The sequence below is a fragment of the Varanus komodoensis genome, unplaced genomic scaffold, assembly GCF_004798865.1.
Source record: "Varanus komodoensis strain SLA01 unplaced genomic scaffold, ASM479886v1 scaffold2, whole genome shotgun sequence".
Classification (NCBI taxonomy): Eukaryota; Metazoa; Chordata; class Lepidosauria; order Squamata; family Varanidae; genus Varanus; species Varanus komodoensis.
This window is the reverse complement of record NW_025335568.1, coordinates 357,819-379,000: the sequence shown is the minus strand read 5'-3', so window position 1 is coordinate 379,000 and position 21,182 is coordinate 357,819. Positions and strand designations below refer to the sequence as shown.

Genomic DNA, 21,182 nt, shown 5'->3' with positions numbered 1-21,182 from the left:
CCGGTTCCGGCCGGCGGGGTCGCGTGGTGCGGGCGCAGCCGGAGCCGAGCCGGGGCCTCCCGCCGCCGCCCCGGGCAGCATGATCCTGATCCGGCGCCTGCCGGCGGAGGCGGACGAGGACGAGGAGGCGGCGGCGCTGCACGCCCAGCACGAGGCCTACCTGGCGGCGGGGCGGAGGTGCCCAGGTGAGGCGCGGGCCCGGAAGGCGCGGCCGGGGCTTGCGGGCGCGCGCACCGCTCGGCCGGCGGTGGCGGCCCGGCCGGACGCGGCGCTTCAGGTGGAGCATCCGCCGGAAATGGCTTTGGCGGGGCTCTAGTCCCATAGGAGCCCGGAAGAGCAGAGTTGGGGGGGCCGCGAAGGCCGTCGAGGCCACCCCCCGGTGTTGCGGACCCCCGCTCGCCCCGCCCCGCCCCGGTGGCGCTCCGGCTTCTGTTCGAGTGTCTCCAGCTTTGGTTTTGTGCTAACAAGAACTGGTGAAACAAAAATACCTGATGCAGTTTCACTTTAACTAGAAATACGTTTGTAACATCAGGTCGAAATGGAACTTGCATAAAGTGACATTCAGGTGTTCTGTTCTTAAACAGAAATGTGTTAGGATTCTTAAATCTTAGCGCTTCAGCGGGAAATAGAATTTCCCAAGCGTTTTTCCTTCTTTGTCCTAAGAGCTTAAAAAGAAATGGCCGTATTCTGGGTTCCAGATTCCCGATTGAAGACTGATTGGCCTATTCAGCCGATAGGTGTAACAAGGTGAGAGCCTGGAGGAATGTTGTCCATGGGGTCGTGATGGGTCGGACACGACTTCACAACTAACGTAGCGTAAAGATAGGGCGTCTAGCACATAATGCTAATGCTTTCCATTCTCCCATAAAACAGGGCTGGTAGCCTTGGGACAGAGCCATTGATTTTGTTGTTGTTGCTAGTTGCGAAGTCGTGCCCGAGGCATCGCGACCCCATGGACAACATTCCTCCAGGCCTTCCTGTCCTCCACCGTCCCCCAGAGTCCACTTAAGTTCACGCTGATGGCCCCAGTGACCCCATCTAGCCACCTAATTCTCTGCTAGCCCCTTCTTCTTTTGCCATCTATGGTTCCCAGCATTAGGCTCTTCTCCAGGGAGTCCTTCCTTCTCATTAGGTGCCAAAGTATTTGAGCTTCGTCTTCAGTATCTGGCCTTCTAAAGAGCAGTCTCCTCTAGGACTGACTGCAGTCCAAGGGACTCGCAGGAGTCTCCTCCAGCACCACAATTCAAAGGCCTCAATCCTTCGGCGCTCAGCCTTCCTTATGGTCCAGCTTTCACAGCCATACATTGCAACTGGGAAAACCATAGCTTGACTATATGCATTTTTGTTGGCAGGGTGATGTCTCTGCTTTTTAGTATGCTGTCTAGATTTGCCATAGCTTTCCTCCCCAGGAGCAAGCGTCTTTTAATTTCCTGACTGCAGTCCCTGTCTGCAGTGATCTTGGAGCCCAGGAAAATAAAATCTGTCACTACCTCCTTATTCCCCCCGTCTATTTGCCAGGAAGTGATAGGGCCGGATGCTATGATCTTAGTTTTCTTAATGTCGAGTTTCAAGCCAACTTTTGCTCTCTCCTCCTTCACCTGCATCAAGAGGCTCTTTAGTTCCTCTTCACTTTCTGCCATGAGAGTGGTATCATCTGCATATCTGAGGTTGTTGATATTTCTCCCAGCAATCTTAATTCCAGCCCCTTTCATGATTCATCCAGCCCCTTTCTCATGATGTGCTCTGCATATAAGTTAAATAGGCAGGACGACAGTGTACAGCCTTGCCGAACTCCTTCTCAATTTTGAACCAATCAGTGGTTCCGTGTCCAGTTCTCACTATTGCTCCTTGACCCACATATAGATTTCTCAAGAGACAAATAAGATGGTCTGGTACTCCCATCCCTTTAAGAACTTGCCACAATTTGTTGTGATCCACACAATCAAAGGCTTTAGCATAGTCAATGAAGCAGAAGTAGATGTTTTTCTGGAACTCCCTAGCTTTCTCCATGATCCAGCGTATGTTGGCCATTTGATCTCTAGTTCCTCTCCCTCTTCGAAATCCTGCCTGTACTTCTGGTAGTTCTCGGTCCACGTACTGTGGAGCCTAGCTTGTAGGATTTTGAGCATCACTTTGCTAGCATGTGAAATGAGTGCAATGGTGTGGTAGTTTGAACATTCTTTGGCATTGCCCTTCTTTGGGATGGGAATGTAAACTGACCTTTTCCAATCCTGTGGCCACTGTTGAGTTTTCCAAATTTGCTGGCATATTGAGTGTAGCACTTTTACAGCATCTTTTAGGATTTTGAATAGCTCAGCTGGAATGCTGTCGCCTCCACTAGCTTTGTTGCTGCTCAGACTTCCTAAGGCCCATTTGACTGCACATTCCAGGATGTCTGGCTCGAGGTCAGTGACCACCCCATCATGGTTATCAGGGACGTTAAGCTCTTTCTTGTATGGTTCTTCTGTGTAATCTTGCCACCTCATCTTAATCTCTTCTGCCTCTGTTAGGTCCCTGCCATTTTGAGCCATTTACCCGGTCAGTAATTGGAAGTGCCGGAACTCCAGTGAAGGGCAGGGTGGGTGGCACTGGGGATCGTCACCTCCCCATTCTTGCTCCTCAACCCTAACCCTAACCCTAGAGATTTGCCAGAGGTTTGTTTGGTGTTTTGGTTACTCCTAGGCATTTCAGGCTGCATAAAATCAATTTTATGAAGATATATTTTCTTACTCAAGAATTGCAAATCAAACCTAAGTCTATAAATGTCTTTAATATCTATAAAATATTTGAATATAAGAGTGATCGTGGCAACTATTTTTTAAACCGGTATTTAAGTATTTACTGTAAAGCTGCTTCAGTCTTGTGTGATCTTGCCTTTATTACCGGGGTGTCCAGCCTGCAGCTCAGAGGCTGCACGCGGCCCAGGATTGCTATGAATTCAACCCAACACAAAAACATAAACTTACTTAAAGCATTAAGAGCTTTTTGTGGGTTTTTTGGTCACTCGATTGCGCAGTTCTCGAGCATGAACTTTGTAGCTGACAACGTCATGTCACAATGTCACATCAAATAAACATATGTATGTGCTCGCTATTTGCACGCATGCATGGCTTCCAGTGTGTTGTTTTCCAAACACAGACAGTCACATTGACACTATCAGACTTGACATATGCTTTTGGTGACTTGGCAAGTGAAACGCAGCTATTATCAATAATATTTCAGCCTACCATTGCAAACAGTTTTATACATTTCGGTAAGTAGGCCAAACTCTCTCTTGTGAACAGCAGAAAATATGCAGCCTTTCTTTTTGATTTGATACAGGAATTTTAAAACAGTTTTCAAGATTTCCAGGAAAATAATCACTGTCTTGGTATATTTGCAACTTCATTTTCAGTTGACATAAATGTTACCTGCCAGTTTTCAAATGAAATGCATAGAGCTGCAAACTGACATTCAGTTTAAAGAAAAATTCGATCACGGGCCTGTCATCCCAGAGACAAATGCCCCTCGCTTCACAATTATGCTTTATTCATGACTTCGCTTTTTGACAGCACCTACATTTGTGAGCAACTATTTTAGAGAATGAAGCCAACTAAGAGTAAAATTAGAGCCAGAGCATCTGATGAGCACCTTGAGAACTCACTGAGAATTTCAGCTACTTCCATTGAACCAGATACGGTGGGATTAGTTTCTCAATTACAATGTCAAATATCCCACTAGTTTTTTGTTGCCCTCTTTTATAGTAAAAAATATTTTAAAAATGAAGTTTTGTTACTTAGATTTGTTCATTTTCTTTATTAGTGATTGCAAACTTGGGACTTGCTTGAAGATTTTAAAAGACTCTCTGAACAGGGTGCCACGTAATTAGGAGTATTATGTGAAGACTTTTTTCCTCATCTGTGGTAGTGAATTTTGCACAAATTATGTGCAAACTTGTTTTTGCTCATCAGCTTTTGTTAGTGTGTGTGTCTTTAATGTGCAGCCCGAGACGATTCTTCTTCCTGTGTGGTGCAGAGAAGCCACAAGGTTGGACACCCTCGCTTTAATACAATTACTACTTTGTTACAACTTTTAAGTTTTTAACTGTCTATTTTTAAGAGTTTTGCACTTGCGTTTTATAGTAAGGTATGTTGTTATCAGTGCTGGACCAGCATCTTCTGAGCAGTCTTTTCAGCAAACCTAATAACATGAATTCACCTGCTTCCTAAAAGTCTGGGACCCTCTTTCCGGCCGGCAGCGCTTGTCCACCCTGTGGCTTCAGGTGTGGGGGCTCGCTGAGGGGCCCCGGCACGTTCACCGTCCAGGTGACCTTCAGCTTGCAAAGACCGTTGGCTCCACCCCTTCACCACAACAGCTGCTTCTCCGAGGCCAGAAGACGTTCTGAGTTGGGGGAGAGAAGGTCCCTCGGCGGACCCGAAGCCAGTCCAGATGCTTCCCATCTGTTCGCTAAATGGCTGCCTGCCAGCTCCGAGGGCTCTGCTCATCAAGGCTTGGTGGGGCGCAGAAGCCCCTCTCTTGGCCCGTGTGCGTGTCTGGCTGCTCTCCTCCGCCAGCCTCGCTGGGCGCCCTCCTTGTGCTGAGGACAGGCTGCGCCAGCGGCTGCATTCCTGGCCCTCGCCTCTCTGCACCGAGCCCGGCCTCATGCCTCCGGCTGGAGTTGGCGGTCAGACTAGATGGCCCGGGAGGCCCCTTCTGATGCGCTCTGTTTCTGTGTTTTCAGACATTGATGGGGAGCCATGCTGGTACTGTGAGGAGAGCGACTACGACGAGGACGAGGACTGGGAGGGCTGCGGGGGGGGAGCCAGAGGAGGAGAGGGCCCGCCACGCCCGCCCGGCCACATACTGCGGCTTCCGGAAGTTCTTCCTCTCCCCGCGGGAAAGCAGCAGCCAAGACGGCCCCCTGCTGCGTGTTGTGGTTCCCCAGAAGCAGCAGCTCACAGCTGAGGTGGGGCGAGGAGAGAGCTGAGGTGGGGTGTCCCTGATGGCAGCCCTTCGCCCGTCCCAGCCTTCTGGTGGTGCTTCTCTCGGGTCACTCTCAGTATTCGTTTCCACACCGCTGCTTTTGTGGGCCGGATTCCGGGGGGCGGCGGGGTCCCTTTGCCTGTCCCGTCCCACCCTCCCCATCTTTGCCTAGGCCACACGTGCCGGCCTCTGTGCTGCACTGCGTCCGGGCGTCTCCACCTGCCCTTTGCAGCCTGGGGGAGCCGGGCCAGTGGGGATTGCGGGCGAGGGTGGGGCCGCCTGGCTCACGAAGGGGGCTCACTCACCTGCTTCCTCCCAGGAAGCGGAGAAGAATGCTGAGGAGCTGGTCGCTGAAGAGGAGCGCATCAAGAAGAAGGCGGAGAAGAAGCGGATGAAGAAGAGGGTAATTGCCTGTGCCGGGGCTGGTGGGTGGTGCGGCAGCGTTACCGCGGGGAGAGCAAGAAACGTGATTGAAAGCGGAAGGAAAGGGCGCTCGCTTCCTTGTTTCTGCTGCAGAGGCAAAAGGACCGGAAGAGGCAGGCCAAGCGTGACCAGGAGCTGAAGACCAAGAGCCAGGCAGTGAGCGGTTGTGTGCGTGGGGCGGGGGGTGCGCCTTGGGCCACAGACTGCCCCCCTGAGCCGAATGTCCCGGAAGGGACTTCGTGCCCAACCCGCACGGGCAGCACTTCCCCTCGTCAGTGCAGCGCCCGCGCGAGAGCCCCAGTCTGGCCCTGGGAGGCGCAGGGCAGGCCAGGGCAGGGCAGGGCAGGGACTGCGCCGGTGCCCAACTCCGCGCTTCCCCTGGCTTCGGCGGGAGCCTTGTGGCCTCCTCGCAAGTCGTGACCCCTTTCCTTTCATAGGATGGACCCTCGGGCAGCACAGACGTGCCGGATCCGCAGCCCTTGGTCACTGTTGCGAGTGCCCTGGGGCCCAGCCCTGCTGACTCGGAGGGGAGCTCCAGCGAGGCCTCCCCAAGCAGAAGCCCCAGGCGGAGCACGGAGGAGGAGACGGAGGTGAGCGGGAGCTGTCCGGGGCCGCTGGCTGCGCTCGCTGGGCTGGAGGAAGAGGGCCGGGGGGGCTCAGCCGACCAGAGGAGGCAGCTCGGCTCCGTTCATGCCATTCCTTTCGGCTGAGCAGTTGCCTTCCCGCACTGATCCGTTGTGCCTCCGACGGTAGATGATGGTGAAGGTATGCAGTGCATTGATCGCTTCCTGACGCATGGCGGCTTCACACCTGTTTTTCAGCCTGATAGTGTTTGCTTCTGGTGCAGTGTTGGTGTCAGGCCTTTGTCCTTTTGGGAACGCTTCCTAGGAAGGTGGCAGTGACACTCGGGTGCCGTACAGGGTTGTTCTTTCCCATCTGGTCTCTGCAGGAGGAGCTTGATCTCAGCAGCACCTTCGTATCAAAGGCTCGCCTGAAGGTGGGCGCCAAGTCATTGCCGCCAAAGAAGGAGAAGGCAGCCAAGCCGGACGGAAAGGAGGCGCCGGCGAGCGCCGCGCAGGAGGTGAGGCTGTCGGCCACGCTCCTCCGCCCCTTGCGCACAAGAGCGCCAGCAGAGCCCTGGCGCGGCCCATCTGGTCCAGTGTCGTCCTTTCTGCAGTGACCACTCGGCTCCTGAGCGGGTTGGCGCATGCCTGTTCGTGTCTCTCGCTGACTTCTAGTCTCTGTGCTGTAACTTGGCGCAGCTGCTTTGGCCGAGACTCTTAGATTTAGATTCCAGTATTACAAGAGAGGAGGGCATGCCAGAGCAAATGAGCCAGGCCCAGGAGCCGGGAGCTGCCCACCTGGACCTGAGCTGCTGGTCCCTGACCAGGAAAGGGATCCCGAGGTCGTGACAGGCAGACTGGTGGAAGTGCTGAGCCAGTATTTGCGGCAAGGCAAAGTTTCCGTTGGGCACAGCTGGGAAAAGAGCTGGATGCAAGGCCGGCTCGCCCTCATCGGCGGTGTGATCGCGCTTGGGATACTGATGGAAACGGTGCAGCAAGGAAAGGAGCAGCTCAGCTGACCAGAGGGAAGGAGCACGTGCCCCATGAGGACAGGCGGCAGCGTTTGAGGGGAGAAAGGGGGTGGGGAGTCATTGTGCCCCTCACATACTGGAACCCGTGTGGGTCACTCCGTGAAGCGGGTTCTCGGGAGGTTCAGGAGAGCAGAGGAATGGCTTTGCGCAGCGCAGGGTGGACCGAGGGACCTTGCTGCAGAGCAGCGTGCCGAAGGCTGCCGATTCAGAGGGCTGCCGGAGGGGATTGGACCAACTCGGTGAGAGGCCTGTTGGGGTCCCGGCTGCTGCAGGCCCCTTCCAGTGTCAGAGGTGCCACTGCTGCGCGCACCGGTCGCGGAGGACCACGGCGGGAGGCTGCCGTGGCACTCGCCTCCCGCCCGCGGGCTTCTCACTGGCACCTGTGTGGCCATGGCACGGACAGCAGACTGGGCCCGGTGGGCCTTTTGTCTGGCCAGGAAGGGCTGCTCTTCAGCGCCCTCTTCTCTGCCGTGGCGGTGGCCCCGTCCGGGAGCCTCGGCCCGATGTGTCCCTTTCGGGTGCACCCAGTGCAGCTGCAGCAGCTCCTGATCCATGCCCTGTTCTGGCTTCCAGGTGCTCCAGGCTGCACCCCAGAGGACTCCTGTGGAGCAGAGTATGGTGCTGGCAGGTGGGCTCTCGCGGGGGGGGTGGCGCCCCCATCCTCGCGGTTGCCTTCGTCCCACCAGACCGCTCTCTCAGCTACTCTTTGCGGGAGGGGTGGCGGGAGACCCTTGTCCCCCGCTGAGTGCAGGGCGTCTCTCTCCCCGGGGGGCACTTGGAGGTGTTTGCAGGGCTCCCTGCCTGCAGAGTGGGGAGGAAAGGGTGGGCCAGCTGCTCAGAAGGCCCCATCTCATGCCCGCGATGCCGTTTCCTCTGGGCTTCTCCAGACTGTGGAAATGAGACGGCAAGGCAGGGCCACTATCGGGAGGCGGTCCTCCTCTTCACGGAAGCCATCAAGCTGAACCCACGCGAATACAGGTGAGCCTGGGCAGAGCGTGGCCCCGTCCCGCCTTCCTCCTCTCCTCCGTAGCATCCTTCCCTTTGAATATCGGTGGTTCGGTGTTTCATACCTCATGGCCAGAGAAACTGGGTATCACCCAGAGATGTGCGGTGATGACACTTGCCCGCCTCTTCTGCGTGGCTTGGCCCCATCTCACCGTACGTTCGAACCTCCGAGTGTCGAGGACCCGCGGGGATGGCCTGCCCTGGGAGCTTGCCGATCAGGAGCGCGTCTTGATGCCCTCCGGATTCTCCAGGTCGGCCTAGCAGCTGCGCAGACCGTGGGCAGCCTCCAGCGCGGAGCTGTTGGAGCTGCTGACCTGAGCACACATCTCCTGCACGCTTCTCGTTCTTTGTGAGGTGCAGCCCATCAGTCGCCGATGCTCCATGTTCAGGAGCCTTGGCTTGGTCCCAGAATCCAAATCTCTCCTCACGGCCCCACTGCCAGAGTCTGTTCCCAGAGGCCCCTGCCTTTCTGTCCAGGCAGGCCGGTAGCTCAGTGAGCCCGGAAGACCCATCCTGGGCGCTGGGTCTGAGAAGCTGCTTCTCATACACGAAGCACTGAGTGACTCCTGCAGGAGACCGCTCCACTTGTTCTATCTAAGCTTCTTAAAAAGCTTTTTCAGACCATCCCCCACCGTGGTCTCGGGACAGCTTAGCAGGAAGACAAGAATTAAAATTAAACACCGCGTCCTGACCAGTGTCTAGCCATTTGTGTGTCCCGCTGCCTCTGTGGCGGCTGCGGCTGTGAGTGAGTTTTCCAGGCAGGCAGGCCCCGTGGGCTGGAGCGCTGATTCCCGCCTCTCTTCCAGGTTCTTTGGGAACCGCTCCTTCTGCTATGAGAGGCTGCAGTGCTGCGCAGAGGCCCTGCGCGACGCTCAGCTCGCCCTCAGCCTGCACCCTGGCTGGCCCAAAGGCCTGTTCCGCCGAGGCAAGGCGCTGATGGGCCTCAAGGTAGGGCAGGGCAGGGCGCCTCCCCTTGAGCACGGGGCCCCTGGGGAGCGGCCGGTGTGGCGTGTGGCGCCCCGGGCTGTCGGAGCGCTGAGAGACCGCCGTGCCCCTCCCCACCTCCAGCACTACGCAGAGGCTGCGCGGACCTTCGAGGAGCTGCTGCGGCTGGACGAGTTCCGCGCAGATGCCGCCGCCCAGCTGAAGAAGTGCCAGCTGCAGCGTGTGCTGGTGAGCGAGGCGGGGCTGGGCAGGCCGGCCTGGCCTGGCCTGGAGGGCCGGGTGTCCAGGCCTCTGTGTGGGGCTCTGAGGTCGTCACTGGGGCCTGCACACCAGGGGGGCTTGTTTGCAGGAGGGAGGAAGTGGGGGGCAGCGCAGTCGGTCCTCTTCTGGCTGCCTGGGAGAGTGCTCGCCTTGCCCTGTGCTGTGGCGGCATCCAGAGCCCCAGCTCCATTGAGGGGGGCCCACCGCCCTCCGCTTGGCTCCGGCGCTCCAGGCCCGGCCCGTCCACACAGCCCCGGTGGATCCATGTCCGCCGAGCCTTGCCCTGTGGCTGCGCCCGGCTTTCTGCTGCAGGGCCAGAGCGGGACCAGACGGCCGCCCTGCTCTCTTTCCTCCGACAGGAGAACGGCTACAGCTGCTGTGCTCTGGGCTGGGGCGGCCTGACCAGAGAAGCCCAGGTGCCTCTGCCTGGTAAGGAGCTTCCCCCCGTGGGAGGGGGCCAACCCTCGCTCGGGCGGTGCTTGCTGGGACGGCCGTGCGTCAGTCCACTGAGCAGGCAGTGGAGGGACGTGGGGGGTCTCGGAAGGCCCTTTCCCACAGTGCGTCGCTGCATTCTTCCTTCCGGGCCAGGTGGTCAGTCTTCAGCACGTGGGGATGGCCCAGCAGGAGGGCCTGTAGCGATGGCCGCGCTCACCGGCTCTCGGAGCACGATGCCGATTCCTTCAGCTGCGCACGCCTTGGGCAGGTGAGTGCCGGGGGAGCAGCTGCATTCCCAGAGCCCCCAGAGCAGCAGGGCTGGGCTCGCAGCCGATACTTGGGCCTGGTTTCTTCGGAACATGAACCCGCCATTTGAAGCCGGAAGCAGTTCCTGTAGCTGAGCCCCAAACCCGCTGGAATTGCAACTCACAGCATGATCCCAGCCCGCTTGGCATCTCCACGGCCCCTGCAGCGGCCAGTTGTCGCCCTTCCCTGCTGCCACCGTTCCCCTCCTCGCTTCAGCTTCCTCCGTCGTCCTGCCTTGCCAGTGTGGCTGAGGTGCCGGTGCCCCGCGTGGGCCCGCGACAGGCTCCGAGGCCTTTCCCACCGCTCCTCCTCTCTGCTCCCCCATTTCCCCCATGTCTTACTTCCCCCCAGATCTGCTGGGCGGTGGGGGTCCACTTGCTGGTCGCATGATCCCAGCAGACCACAGAGAACTGGGGGAAGCAAGGCTGTGGGGGCTTGTGGCAGGTCCCCATCCTGCTGCATTGCCTCTGCGAGATGGACGGGGTGGGAGAACGCGCCCTTCTGGTTTTGCCCCTGCGCAAGCACACGCAGCCCTCGGGCGGGACGGGGCTCCTCGCCGCTGGACGGGGGGCTGGCCGCAGCCGGTTGCCCACAGTCCTCCCTGTGGTGGGCCTCGCTCCGTGGACAGCTGTTGGCTCCGCCGTAGGGGCAGGCGTGGCCACGCTCCCGCCAAGGCTGTCCTGGGCCACATGGGACCTGGCGGAAGCATCCCCCCACACACACACACACGCACTTTTGAGTTCTCCTTTTGAGGGGCCACAACCTGGAAGTGACATGGATTGAATTCTCCTTGTCACTGCCTGATGCCCACAAAATGCCCAACCGTGCAGTTAGCGGAAAGCAAAGGGATCGCGAAGGGTTCCCGGGGGAGCGTCATGCTGGGGGAAGGGGCCTCGGGGCAGCAAGCGAGTGCCAAGCAAAGTGTGTCGGGACCAAACATTCCCAAGGTCAAGTGTGGGTTGTTGGGATCAGAGTGCCCTGTGACCGATCAAGAAAGAAATCTTGGGCAGCTGGATGAAAACGTTGCCCCAGTGCACAGCTGCTGTGAAGAGGGAAGACTCCTGCTAGGCATAGTTGGGAAGGGAGCTCACAACGAGCCGCCGAGGCGCTCCTCGCCGCCTCACGCGGCTCTTTGGTGCAGCCGCGCTTGGGATGTTGTGTTCCGCTCTGGTAGCTGCTATTCACAAGGGACCGCACAGCAGTGGAGAAATGCGCAGCAGGGCGGCCAGGATCGGGCGGCTGCAGTGACGGGTTCCTTGTGAGTAGCAAAGGGCAAGCAGAGGGAGATGCGGTCGAGGCGTCCAAAATAGTGCATGAGCTGGAGAGGAAGTGCTTTCTCCCTCTTCCGTGCGCCAGAGTCCAGGTCATCCCACGGAGGCGATTCGTGAGAAATTCAGGACAGATAAAATGACGTCATTCGCACAGCGCGTGGTGAGACTGGCGTTCACGGAGATGAGAAGCGGTGCCGGCCGCCAGCCCGGTGGCTGCAAGTGGGCTTGGCTGCGTCCGTGGCGGGGCAGGCTCTGCACGGTGCCGCCGGCCGGCCGTGCGCCAGCGCCGCTGGCAGTTGCCGGGGGTCACTGGTGCGCGCCGGTCGCTGAGGAGCCGGGCGGGGGCAGGTCTTGCCCTGCTGGCGGCTGGATTGCCCACAGGGGAGAGGAGCACTGGGCCGGGCAGGACGTGAGTCGGCTCGCGCGCGATTCCTCTCGCTGCTCGGTGTGATGGCGCAAACTCTTTGGACCTGATCCAGGGGAGCTTCTGGAACGTGGGGCCTGTGGGGCTGGCTGACCGGGTGGTGCGGGGTGAGGCCCATGTGGGGTGACACTTGGTCCCCCCCCCCCGTTCTTCCCTGCATGTGGCCAGAATGTGCTCTGTTGCAGGGAGCTGTTTGCCATATGGGTCGGGAATCTCACCCCGAAGATCACGGAGGAGGTTCTGCTCTGGTACTTTCAGCCGTAAGTACTGCCCCCCCCACCCCTGCTCTGGTGATGTGAACAGCAGTAGCTCTCCCCCCCCCCCCCGTCTCACCCAACCTCGGCTGTCCAGGCCCGGAGAGCGGGGGCTGGGCAGCTGCAGGCGGGAGGCTTGTTTCCCACGGCCAGACGAGCGCTGGGGCCCAGGCGGGGCGCATTCACGGTGCTCTGGTGGCGCTTCTCCCCGGGGCGCAGGTTTGGGCCGATCGACTCCATCCGCCGACTCCCTCGGAGGTTCTGTGCCTTTGTCAACTACTTAGACCAGGAAGCAGCCGAGGCAGCCTATGTGGCCTTGCAGGTGAGCAGCCCCTCCTTCCGTTGTCCGTCCGTCCGTCCTTCCGTGCGGCAGCTGGTGCGACGGCACAGCAAGGCCCTGGTGGCTGCAGGGAAGGCCCCTGCCTGGCCTCCCTGCTCCTGGCCTCTGCTCTGTCCGAAGCTGCGCAGAGGCAGCCTCCTCCGGCTTTGGGAGTGGAGCTGCCCCGCCGGAGCCCTTGCTCCTCTGCCGGGATCCCGGGGTCTGCGCGCCGCCTCGGGCCGTGTGCGAAATGCGTGGAGGTGGAAACGCGGGCCAGTGCGGAGCATGCACGCATCTCGCTCGGCTGCTCAGCCCTGCCTCGGCCTCTTCCATCCTGGCGGTGTGGGGGTTGCGTGGCAGGCCTCTCGGGAGCCTGAGTTGGGGTGTGGCCCCAAGCCCAGCCCGGTTCGACTGCCCTGGGAACCCCGAGCCCCACGGGGCGGGGGGGGGGGCTGCCCACGGCCGCCTTTGCAGAGGAGCCCCGGGGACGGCACCCGTGGCCTTTCACTGGCCGGGGGTTGCTGCAGCGTGGCTGGGCCAGCCGAGGGGCACGTGTTCCACACAGCAGTTGCGAACTCACGTTGAACGGCCCTCCGTCTGCTGCATTTGTGGGCCAGGAGCCACTCTCGGTGGCCCACATCGCAATCACGGCAACGGTACAGATAAAAACATCGACAATAATTACTAACACCATAGCACATAATAGAATAAAAATACAGTATAGATGCGACAGGAGGATAAACAGCGCATAAGCAATAAAACAGCGAACAATCAAGCAGTAAGATGAACAATCATAATCTAAACACGTACAAATAAAGACATTTTAACTTGGTGCCAAAAGCAGTGAAAAGCGGGTGCCGGCTGCAGCTCCCTCGGAAGGGAATTCCAAAGGGGGGGGTGACAGAGAAGGCCCTTTTCCTCACCAGTCCCCCCCACCTCATTTTTTGGCGGGGGGGGGGTTCGCGAAGGAGGGCTGCTGTTGATGACCTGAGTGGTCGGTCGGGCTGTATGGAGAGACGCAGGGATCCGGACCCAAGCCGCGTGCCGCTTTGCATCGTGGCGTGAGCACTTTGGATTGGGCCGGGGCAGCGCTGTGCAGCCAGTGCAGTCGGTGGTGGGCTGGCATGATGCGTCCTCTCGGCCGGCCCTTGTCGGGGGCCGTGCTGCGCTGTTTTGGGTTAGCTGAGGTGCCCCGACCGTCTTCAGAGGCAGCCCCATGCAGAGCGCATGACGATAATCCGGGCAGGAGGTTACCGGCACGTGGATAACCGTGGCAAGGCTGCGCTCGTCCCCTAGGAACATGGCTGGAAAATCGGCCTCGGCTGAGAGGGAGCGCTCCTCGCCAGCACACTGGCGACCCTTCGGCCGTGCCTCCAGATGGCCCTGCCCGGCGGTTTCAGGTAGATGCTGAAGCGCATGGGGGCCGGACGGGCCCTGTGGAACTCCCTGGCATACTTGCCACGGCAGAGCGACATTCCCCAGCTTCACCAGCCGCAGCCGGTTGGCCGGGTAGGGGCAGAGCCACGGCAGAGCGGTGCCGCCAGCGCCTAGCCCAGCCAGCCTCACCAGAAGGATCCCGTGGCCGATGCTGTTGGAAGCTGCTGCGATCCAGGGGAGTCAGCAGGGCCACGGTGCCCCGTCTCTCCCCAGCGTCGGTCATCCCCCCAGAGCGGCCACGGTAGCTTCCATTCCATTCCATCCTGGTACCTAAAGCCCAATTAAAATGGATTGAGACCAGTGCTTTTCAACCTTTTGACAGCTGGTGACCAGCAAAAATAGGAATTTTTGGGCGGGGGGACTGCTGAGGAAAAAATAAAAAGCATTATATACATAATATAGTACTTTGTGTATTAGTTTTTAAATATAATGCCAAAACCTGATAATTCACTAAAATAACTAGAAGCCAAGCAGTAAAAAATGCTAATAATAAAATACTGAAATCAGATGTAATCAAATACACCCGGAATTTTCTGCGAGCAACATTTCATGCAGAGAAGGCGGATGTGAGGTCACCTGTGGCCTGAGTCGTGACTGGCGTGCTGTTTCCGAGAGACGGGGCGCCGCACTGGCAGCCATTCCGCTTCCCGGTCGGGTTTGTCGGCGAGAGGCTGAAAAACTTTGCACACCTTTGTGTGGTGGAAGGCACGAGTAACAGTTCCATAGTGCTGTAACTTAGAGGCAGGAACCCTTTTCCAGTGGCAGCGGCGGCATCTAATGTTTGGAGACGGAGCGACGTCGGCTCTTTCCCTCCTGCTCGGGGCCCCCCATCCCCGCCGGATGGCAGCAGCCCCAAGTGCGCGGGGAGAGCGGGCTGAGCGCCTCGCCGCTCTGGCCTGCCGCCCTCTGCAGCTGCCCCGGCTGTGCGGACCGGCTGTTGAAGCCACTCGCTTGGGCAGCCCGTCGGCTCCGAGAGGGCTTGGTGCTGCCCCGCCATGGCCACTCGGGCACCTTGCCCCGGGGGGGAATGTCTGCTGTGGGGCGATAATTGTTTGCGTCCTCCGGATCCAGATGGGGCCTTTTAAGGTGGTGTATCCGCCGCCCCCTTCGAAGGGAGGCGCCACTCCCTCGCTCAAGGAGGCATCGGCCCCCTCCTGGATCCAGGGGCGAGCCCCCCCCCCCGGATTGCATTGTAGTGACTGGTACCATTCAGGGACGAGGGAGCTGGAGCAGATGCCAAAGGCCCCGAAAGGGGAATGGACCTCGCCGGCCAACGAGCTCCGTCCGGCGTGGGGGGCTGCGGGCTGGGGCAGAGAGCTCGCGTGACCCGCCAGGAGGGCGCTCCCGCCTGTGGCAGCTGATGGGGGGTGCGTCCGAGGGGGAGAGCAGCTGCCCGTGCAATCGTAGGGCCAGCGTTCTAGGTGGGAGGGGGGCGCCGTCGGGCCCTGCCATGGGCCCCTTTGGCAGGTGGGCGACTGGGCTGGAGGGGCCCTGTGCTCGCCCTTCTGGCTGCGGTGGGGGCTGAGGCGGCCGAGCCGATGCTCGTCCCAGACGACGGGTCTGCTCTGTTCTTTCCAAGGGTGTCGAGGTGGAAGGAAGCCGGCTCCTGCTGCAGCTGAAGCACCCAGTGCACGCCACGCCCCCCCACACCAAGGGGCCCCCAGCGCCCGGCCGCCTGCGAAGTGGTAAGTCGGCGGAGGTGTGTGGCCCCGCTTTCCGCAGAGCATGAAGGATTTGGCAGGGGAAGGGGGGGAGGCGGGGGCCATGCCAGGGGGACCGCTTGGGCCGCGGGCTGCCGTGCCAAGGGAGCTGGCTTTGTTCCTCCAGTGGTTGGGGGGGGCGGAATGAGGCAGCCCTTGGGGGGACAGCATGGCTCCACGTCCCTTTTCTCGCCTCTTCCAGGGAGCTCTTCCATCCACCGTCCTCTCTCGTAGGCGGCTCCTGACTCCGCAGTCTTGGACGCCCCCCGTGGCGGAAGCCCTTGGAAGGCAGCGTGATGCGAGCCGAGCGCCCTGTGGGGGCAGGCTGGGCCCGGTGGCCAGGCGCTCCACTGCCCTGCCTGCGTGGGGAGGGCCGGGGGCAGCAGCTTCCTGCAGGGGCTGTGGGCAGAGGTGGGGCCCCGCAGGCCCAGGCGGCCCCGGGGGCCCCCGAGGCAGCCCCCGACGAGCACTGGGTGGTGGGGCTGTGGCTGGCGCCTGCAGCCGTCTCGGGGTCCCCCTCCAGGGAGCTCTTGAGCCGAAACCCGGCTGGCCAAGCGGCAGCTCTGCCATTCTGCTTACATGGCGAGGCACGGAAGGTGCCCGTCGGGGGGGGGGGCACGAGGCGCATGTCCGGCCCCTTGGGCTAGGCGGGTCTGCTGCCGCCCCCATGTGGGATGTTTCACAGAGGGGCAGCGAGTGCCCCACCCTCCCCGGCTCTGTTCTCCCGCCTCTCGGGGGCTTTGGCCAGCTCTGTGCTGCTGCTGCTGCTTGGGGGGCTTCTTCCCTGTTTAAGGGGTGCTCGTTGTGTGTGGCGACGTGGAGCCACTGCCTTGACGGAGGCCCTGCGAGGACGGTCTCATTCCGCGTGTGGGGGGCGGGGAGAGCAGGCCTGGCTTGGGACTTTGCTTTGGGCCCCGATTCCTGGGTGGACAGGCAGGTGACCCGTGGCATTGGTCGCGCGCAGGCACCTCCTGCTCAGCTGCTTCGGGGACTGAGGCCACTGCGCTTCCTTTTTTCACTGTTCACAATAAACTTTTGGAAAAGGCTGCTCTTGCTCAGTGATCCCCCCACCCTGTACAAGCACGGCCCCCCGGAGGGTCATCTCTGAGGCTGAGCAGTGCTGATCCGGCCGTGACCAGAACCGCGTGCCCCGAGGTGGGTGCTGAGGCTCGGGCTGGAGCCAGGCCTGCTGGGGTAGTCGGCATGGTCAGGGCACAGGGCTTCTGTTCCAGCCAGCCCACGTGTGTTGGACTACAACCTCCAGGATGGTCCAGGCCACGGGAGAGGTGGGAGAGACCTCGGAGATCATCTAGTCCAGTCCCTGCCCACCGTGGCCTCTGTCGTCCTCTCTCGCCCTGGGAGCCCACAACCCTGGATGGATGTCTGCCTCCTCTGCCTGCCTTTGCAACATTCTCTGCATCTTCCGCGTCTTCCTTTTCTGTGTTCTTTTCTGCACGTTCTGCTGAGATCCGGGGGGAGGGGTCCCCTCTGGCCCTCTTGCCAGGTCTCCTTTCCTGCAGTCGCAGGACTCCATTGGCTGCTGCCAGCCGTGACTCGGCACACGCTTCCTCCTCGGTGCCCGACGGGGCCCGGGCCAGCTTGGCTGTCCGCATTCCTCCCCCTTTGCCAGGAAAGAGGCCGCCATCTAGCCGGCCCTCCCTCGCAGCGGCGTTTCGCGGAGCTGCCGCCACTCCCCCTGGCCGGCTCGCGCTCCGGCCCCTCGGCTCCCCTGCCTTGTGTGCGTGCTGGGTTTTTGCTGGGCTTTTTCGTGGGGCACCCAGCCTGTAGCTGGGCTAAAAATAGGCTGCTGAGGGAGGGCCTGTGCTTCCTCACCGATCATCTTTCCCAGCATCTGTAGCAGGGAGTGCTTGCTCCGGGCAGGTGCCCAGTGCAGCTCCGGCAACGCGAGGCCCACGCCCCCCCCCCCCCGGCTTCGCCCACCTCTTCCGGCTGCCCTTCCCCACCGGGGCCTCTGCCCACCCCCCGTTGCCAGAGCTTTCCTGAAGGCCCTCTGGGGAGCCGCTTGTGCCCCAGCTGGGTGCGGAGCGGCGGCCCCACAGTGGCCAGTTTCCCGGCGGTGCGCCTTGCGGGGGCGGCAGGAAGTGCCTGGCCTGCCCTTCAGCAGCTGCTGCTGTGTTTGGCCCCGCTTCCCACCCCCGATTTCATGGGGCTCTGCTTCAGGTGTCCCTGGATTTCTGTTCCCAGGCCGGGCAGCTGGGGCTGGGCAGGCGTCCCGGGGCCTTTGAAGCTCTGCTTTCCTGTGGGAGTGAAGTCCTGGCCTTCCCGGCGGGGGCTGGCACAGCTGCCGGGGGAGCGTCCTGGCACGCCTGGGCAGCGGGGCAGCAGTCCTGCTTCCCGGTTGTGCCTGCAGTGTGCTGGCTGCGGGGGGTGGGGGCAGGGCTTTTTCTCCTGGTGGGGGGGAGAAGGCACCAGTCTCGAGGTTCCTTTCTGCTGCAGAGCGAGTCCAGCGAGCGCCGCTACCTGTGCAGAGAGATCTCCCTCCTCCGGAAGACGTCATGCTGCAAGGCCCAGGCCCGGGCCCCCTCTGTGCTCCTCGTGAGTCACTCGTGAGCCGCTGCATCCGTATCATGCACCTGCCACCTCAGTGTAGCGCAGAGCTGCTGCTGCCCGCGCCACTCGGGACCCGGCTCTGCCGCCCCCTCATCCAGAGCCCGTCCTCCACGGCCAGCTGGGGCCTTGCTTTACTCGCCCGGGTCGCAGACCAGAGAGAGACCGGATCGGAAAGATCTCTCTCGTTATGCCAAGTGGTAACCTGCGGCAGCCACGGCAGCCAGTCCAGGCCTTCACGCAAGGCTTGCTTGGCCGTAGGCAACTGTTCTCGCCTCCTCTGTTTCTGCTCTTGGAGAAAGGAGGCCGCTGCCTTTGAGGTTACAAACAGAAAAATCTGCCAGTTTCCTTGGCACATAAAATGGTTGACCATCTCATGGAAGTTAAGACATCAAGTAAATTAAGGCCCCGTCTCTTGGATTTCTGCTTTAAAAAAACTGAAGCGCTTAAGAACATAAAAGCCTTGCCAGATCAGGCCGAAGGCCCACCCAGCCCGGCCCTCCGCACACACGGAGGCAAACTGGCTGCCCCAGACCCCTCCAGCAGGACGGGCAAGGCCTCCCCCACCCGAGCCCCTCGGCCACTGGCATGTGCCGGCGAGCCGCCTCTGGGGAAGGGGGGGCACGTGGCCAGCAGGGCTAGCGGCCCCGGTAGCCCCTCCCTCACGAGCCCGCCCACCCTTGTAAAGCCGCCCAGATGGGCAGCCTTCACCGCTCCCCGTGGCAGCAAATTCCACAGTTGTGTGAGGAGGGACTTCCTTGTATCCACTGGAGTGGCTCTGCTGGAGTGCGTCCTGCCCTCCTCCACAGGGGAAAATGAGCCCCTACCCACCACCGTGTGACCCCCCCCCACGCACCTGCATGTCACAGGTTGCCTCTTCCTTGCTTTTTGCATTGAGCTCGTGCCCACCACTCCCTTAATTCATGGTACCCTTCCTGGCACGCCCTTTGCTTTTTCGGCACTTTGTATGGTGGAATGCATTATTTACTGATGGGACGAAAACCCCGGAAGTGAACCATACTGGCGGCCCCCCACTGGCCTGCCAGCTGCCTCTGGGGAATCCTGCAAGCAGGGTGGGGGGCCATGCCCAAGCACCCGCCAGCTTCTGCTTCCCAGCAACCCACAGGCAGAGGTGCTGCTTCCCCTGTTGCGACGGTTGCTACGCCTTGCCCCTCCACGAACTGGTCTCGTTCTCCCTTAAAGCTCTCCGGGATGCTGGCAGTCACAGCATGTTGCGGAAATCACATAGCTGGGCTTTGTCCTGTGCGAAGAAGTGCCTCCTTGCTCTGTCCTGACTCTCCCGTCACGGCACCGGGGACAAGGACCGTGAGAGAGGGCAGAAATCGCGCTCTGCTTCCCTTGCGGACTCTTAAAAGGCCTCAGAAAGGTGGAGACACGAGACTACATGAAACTAGACTAAATCAAGCATCGTGCCGCTCGGTTAGGGACTCTCCAAAAAGCCCTTTGAAATCCAAGGTCTGCAGGATCAGCCCTATGCTATCCATGTGCGCCTTGACACTCTCCAAGGAGCCCCAGTAAAATTAGTGGGACGGCATGACTTTGTAGAAGCCATGCGGAGTCGTCTTCACCAGCACATGTGTTTTGATATGCCTGGTAGTTAATAATACATGCCATCAGTTTAGCCAGGATTGATGTCAGGCGAACTGTCCTGCAATTCCCAGGTCCCCTTTTTCAGTCCGACATTGCGCTGGCCGCCTTCCAGTCCCCGATGCGGAGGCCACTTTCAGGGGCACGTTGCATCGTCCTAACGGAGCAGCGATCTCACTTCCGAGTTGTTCAAGCACTCAGATGGCGGCCATCTGGACCCAAAGGGGTTTTTTTCGTTCATTTTATCAATTACTTCTAAAAATAGTGGGAATCCCTTCTCGATACTATTTGCTCGGACAGCTGAAAGTATCAGTTCAGGCAGAAGTTGCTGTTCCGCCTTTAAAGTGAAGACACAAAGAGAATCTTTGGCTCCTTGGCCATCTCCTCCCGTGCGGTGCTCCATTTGCCTCAAGCCGGTTTCCTGTATCTAAAGAATCATCTGTTGTTGACCAAGATCTTATTTCATTTCTTTACTGCCCAACAACCAAAGCTCTCTGGGTGGTTCATGGCAGCGTATTTTAAAACAACATACACCAATTAACATATGAAAACTATAAAAATTAGCAGTGCAGAATTTAAAAGCAAATAAAAACAGAAAAAATCATATGTTAAAAAGCCCTGTTAAACCCTGCCCCACAACCAGCAGGCCCCAGTTACTAACCAAATGCTCTGCGGCAGAGAACAGTCTTCGCCTGACGCTGAAAAGATCGTGAGGTGGGCGCCAGGTGCGCCACAGCGGGAAGCCTGTTCCTTCACGGGGTGGGGGCTCCACCGAACAGGCTGTTTTCCTCGTTGCTTCTCTGTGAGGCTCCCTTGGAGGTGGCAATCAGAAAGGCCCCAGAACATGTCCAGGAAGAAGAAAGCTCCCTCAGGTATTGTGGCCCCAAGCCTTGCGGGGCTTCGTGCGAAGGTTAAAATCACCACTTTGAACTGGGCTTGGAGGCATCAAGGAAACATGCCTTGCACAAGCTGTGGCCTCCAAACAGGCCCGTGGCAGGTGCTGAGGCTGCTGGAAGGCACTCCGAGCTGGCTTCAGGGGAGAAGGCCGGCTCAAGCAGCACCCCCAGGCTGCAAACCTGCTCCTCCGAGGGAAGAGCACCCCCGTCCGGAACAGACTGGGCTCCCTCCGCCGGGCCAGAAGAGCCACCCACCACAGCATCTCCGTCTTGCCTGGGTGGGGCTCCAGCTTGGTCGCCCTGATCCCGTCCACTGTTGCAGCCAGGCGCCGGGGCAGCACCTCCACGGCCTCACCTGCTGAAGAGGGAAAGGGGAGGGAGCACACTGGGACATGTGCCCCCGAACTGCAGGTGACCTCACTTGGCGGTTTCATGTTAAATGACATGGGGGGCAAGACTGACTCCTCAGAGCCCCACACTGGAGGATCCAAGGGGCAGGGCACCATCCCCCAGGAACCACCCTCTTGCACCCAACTCAGGCAGTTGCCCCGGAAGGATGTTGTGCTTGATGGCACTGAAAGCTGCTGAGAGGCCCAGGAGAACCAGCAGGGTCGCACTCCCTGTCTCTCCCAGAGCAGGCCATCATACAGGGCGACCAAAGCCGCTTCTGTGCCCCAAATGGGCCTGAACCCCAACTGGAACGGATCCAGACAATCCGTCTCAGCCAAGAGTGCCTGGAGCTGGTTGGTCACCGCTCGCTCCAGAACCTCGCCG

The 21,182-nt window shown here is 59.9% G+C and overlaps 1 protein-coding gene across 1 annotated transcript; it reads left to right on the top strand.

The window, feature by feature from the left end:
* Positions 1-43: 43 nt before the first annotated feature.
* On the top strand, positions 44-18,317 carry TTC31 (tetratricopeptide repeat domain 31). The gene is given in 17 exon segments (XM_044428299.1): positions 44-185; positions 4,721-4,793; positions 4,795-4,945; positions 5,282-5,365; positions 5,479-5,541; positions 5,823-5,975; positions 6,335-6,466; positions 7,553-7,607; positions 7,867-7,957; positions 8,791-8,932; positions 9,053-9,157; positions 9,550-9,619; positions 9,779-9,893; positions 11,812-11,886; positions 12,100-12,202; positions 15,216-15,321; positions 17,794-18,317. Coding segments are annotated over 17 exon segments (2,139 nt in total). The 5' UTR covers positions 44-79; the 3' UTR covers positions 18,309-18,317.
* The last annotated feature ends 2,865 nt before the right edge of the window (positions 18,318-21,182 follow it).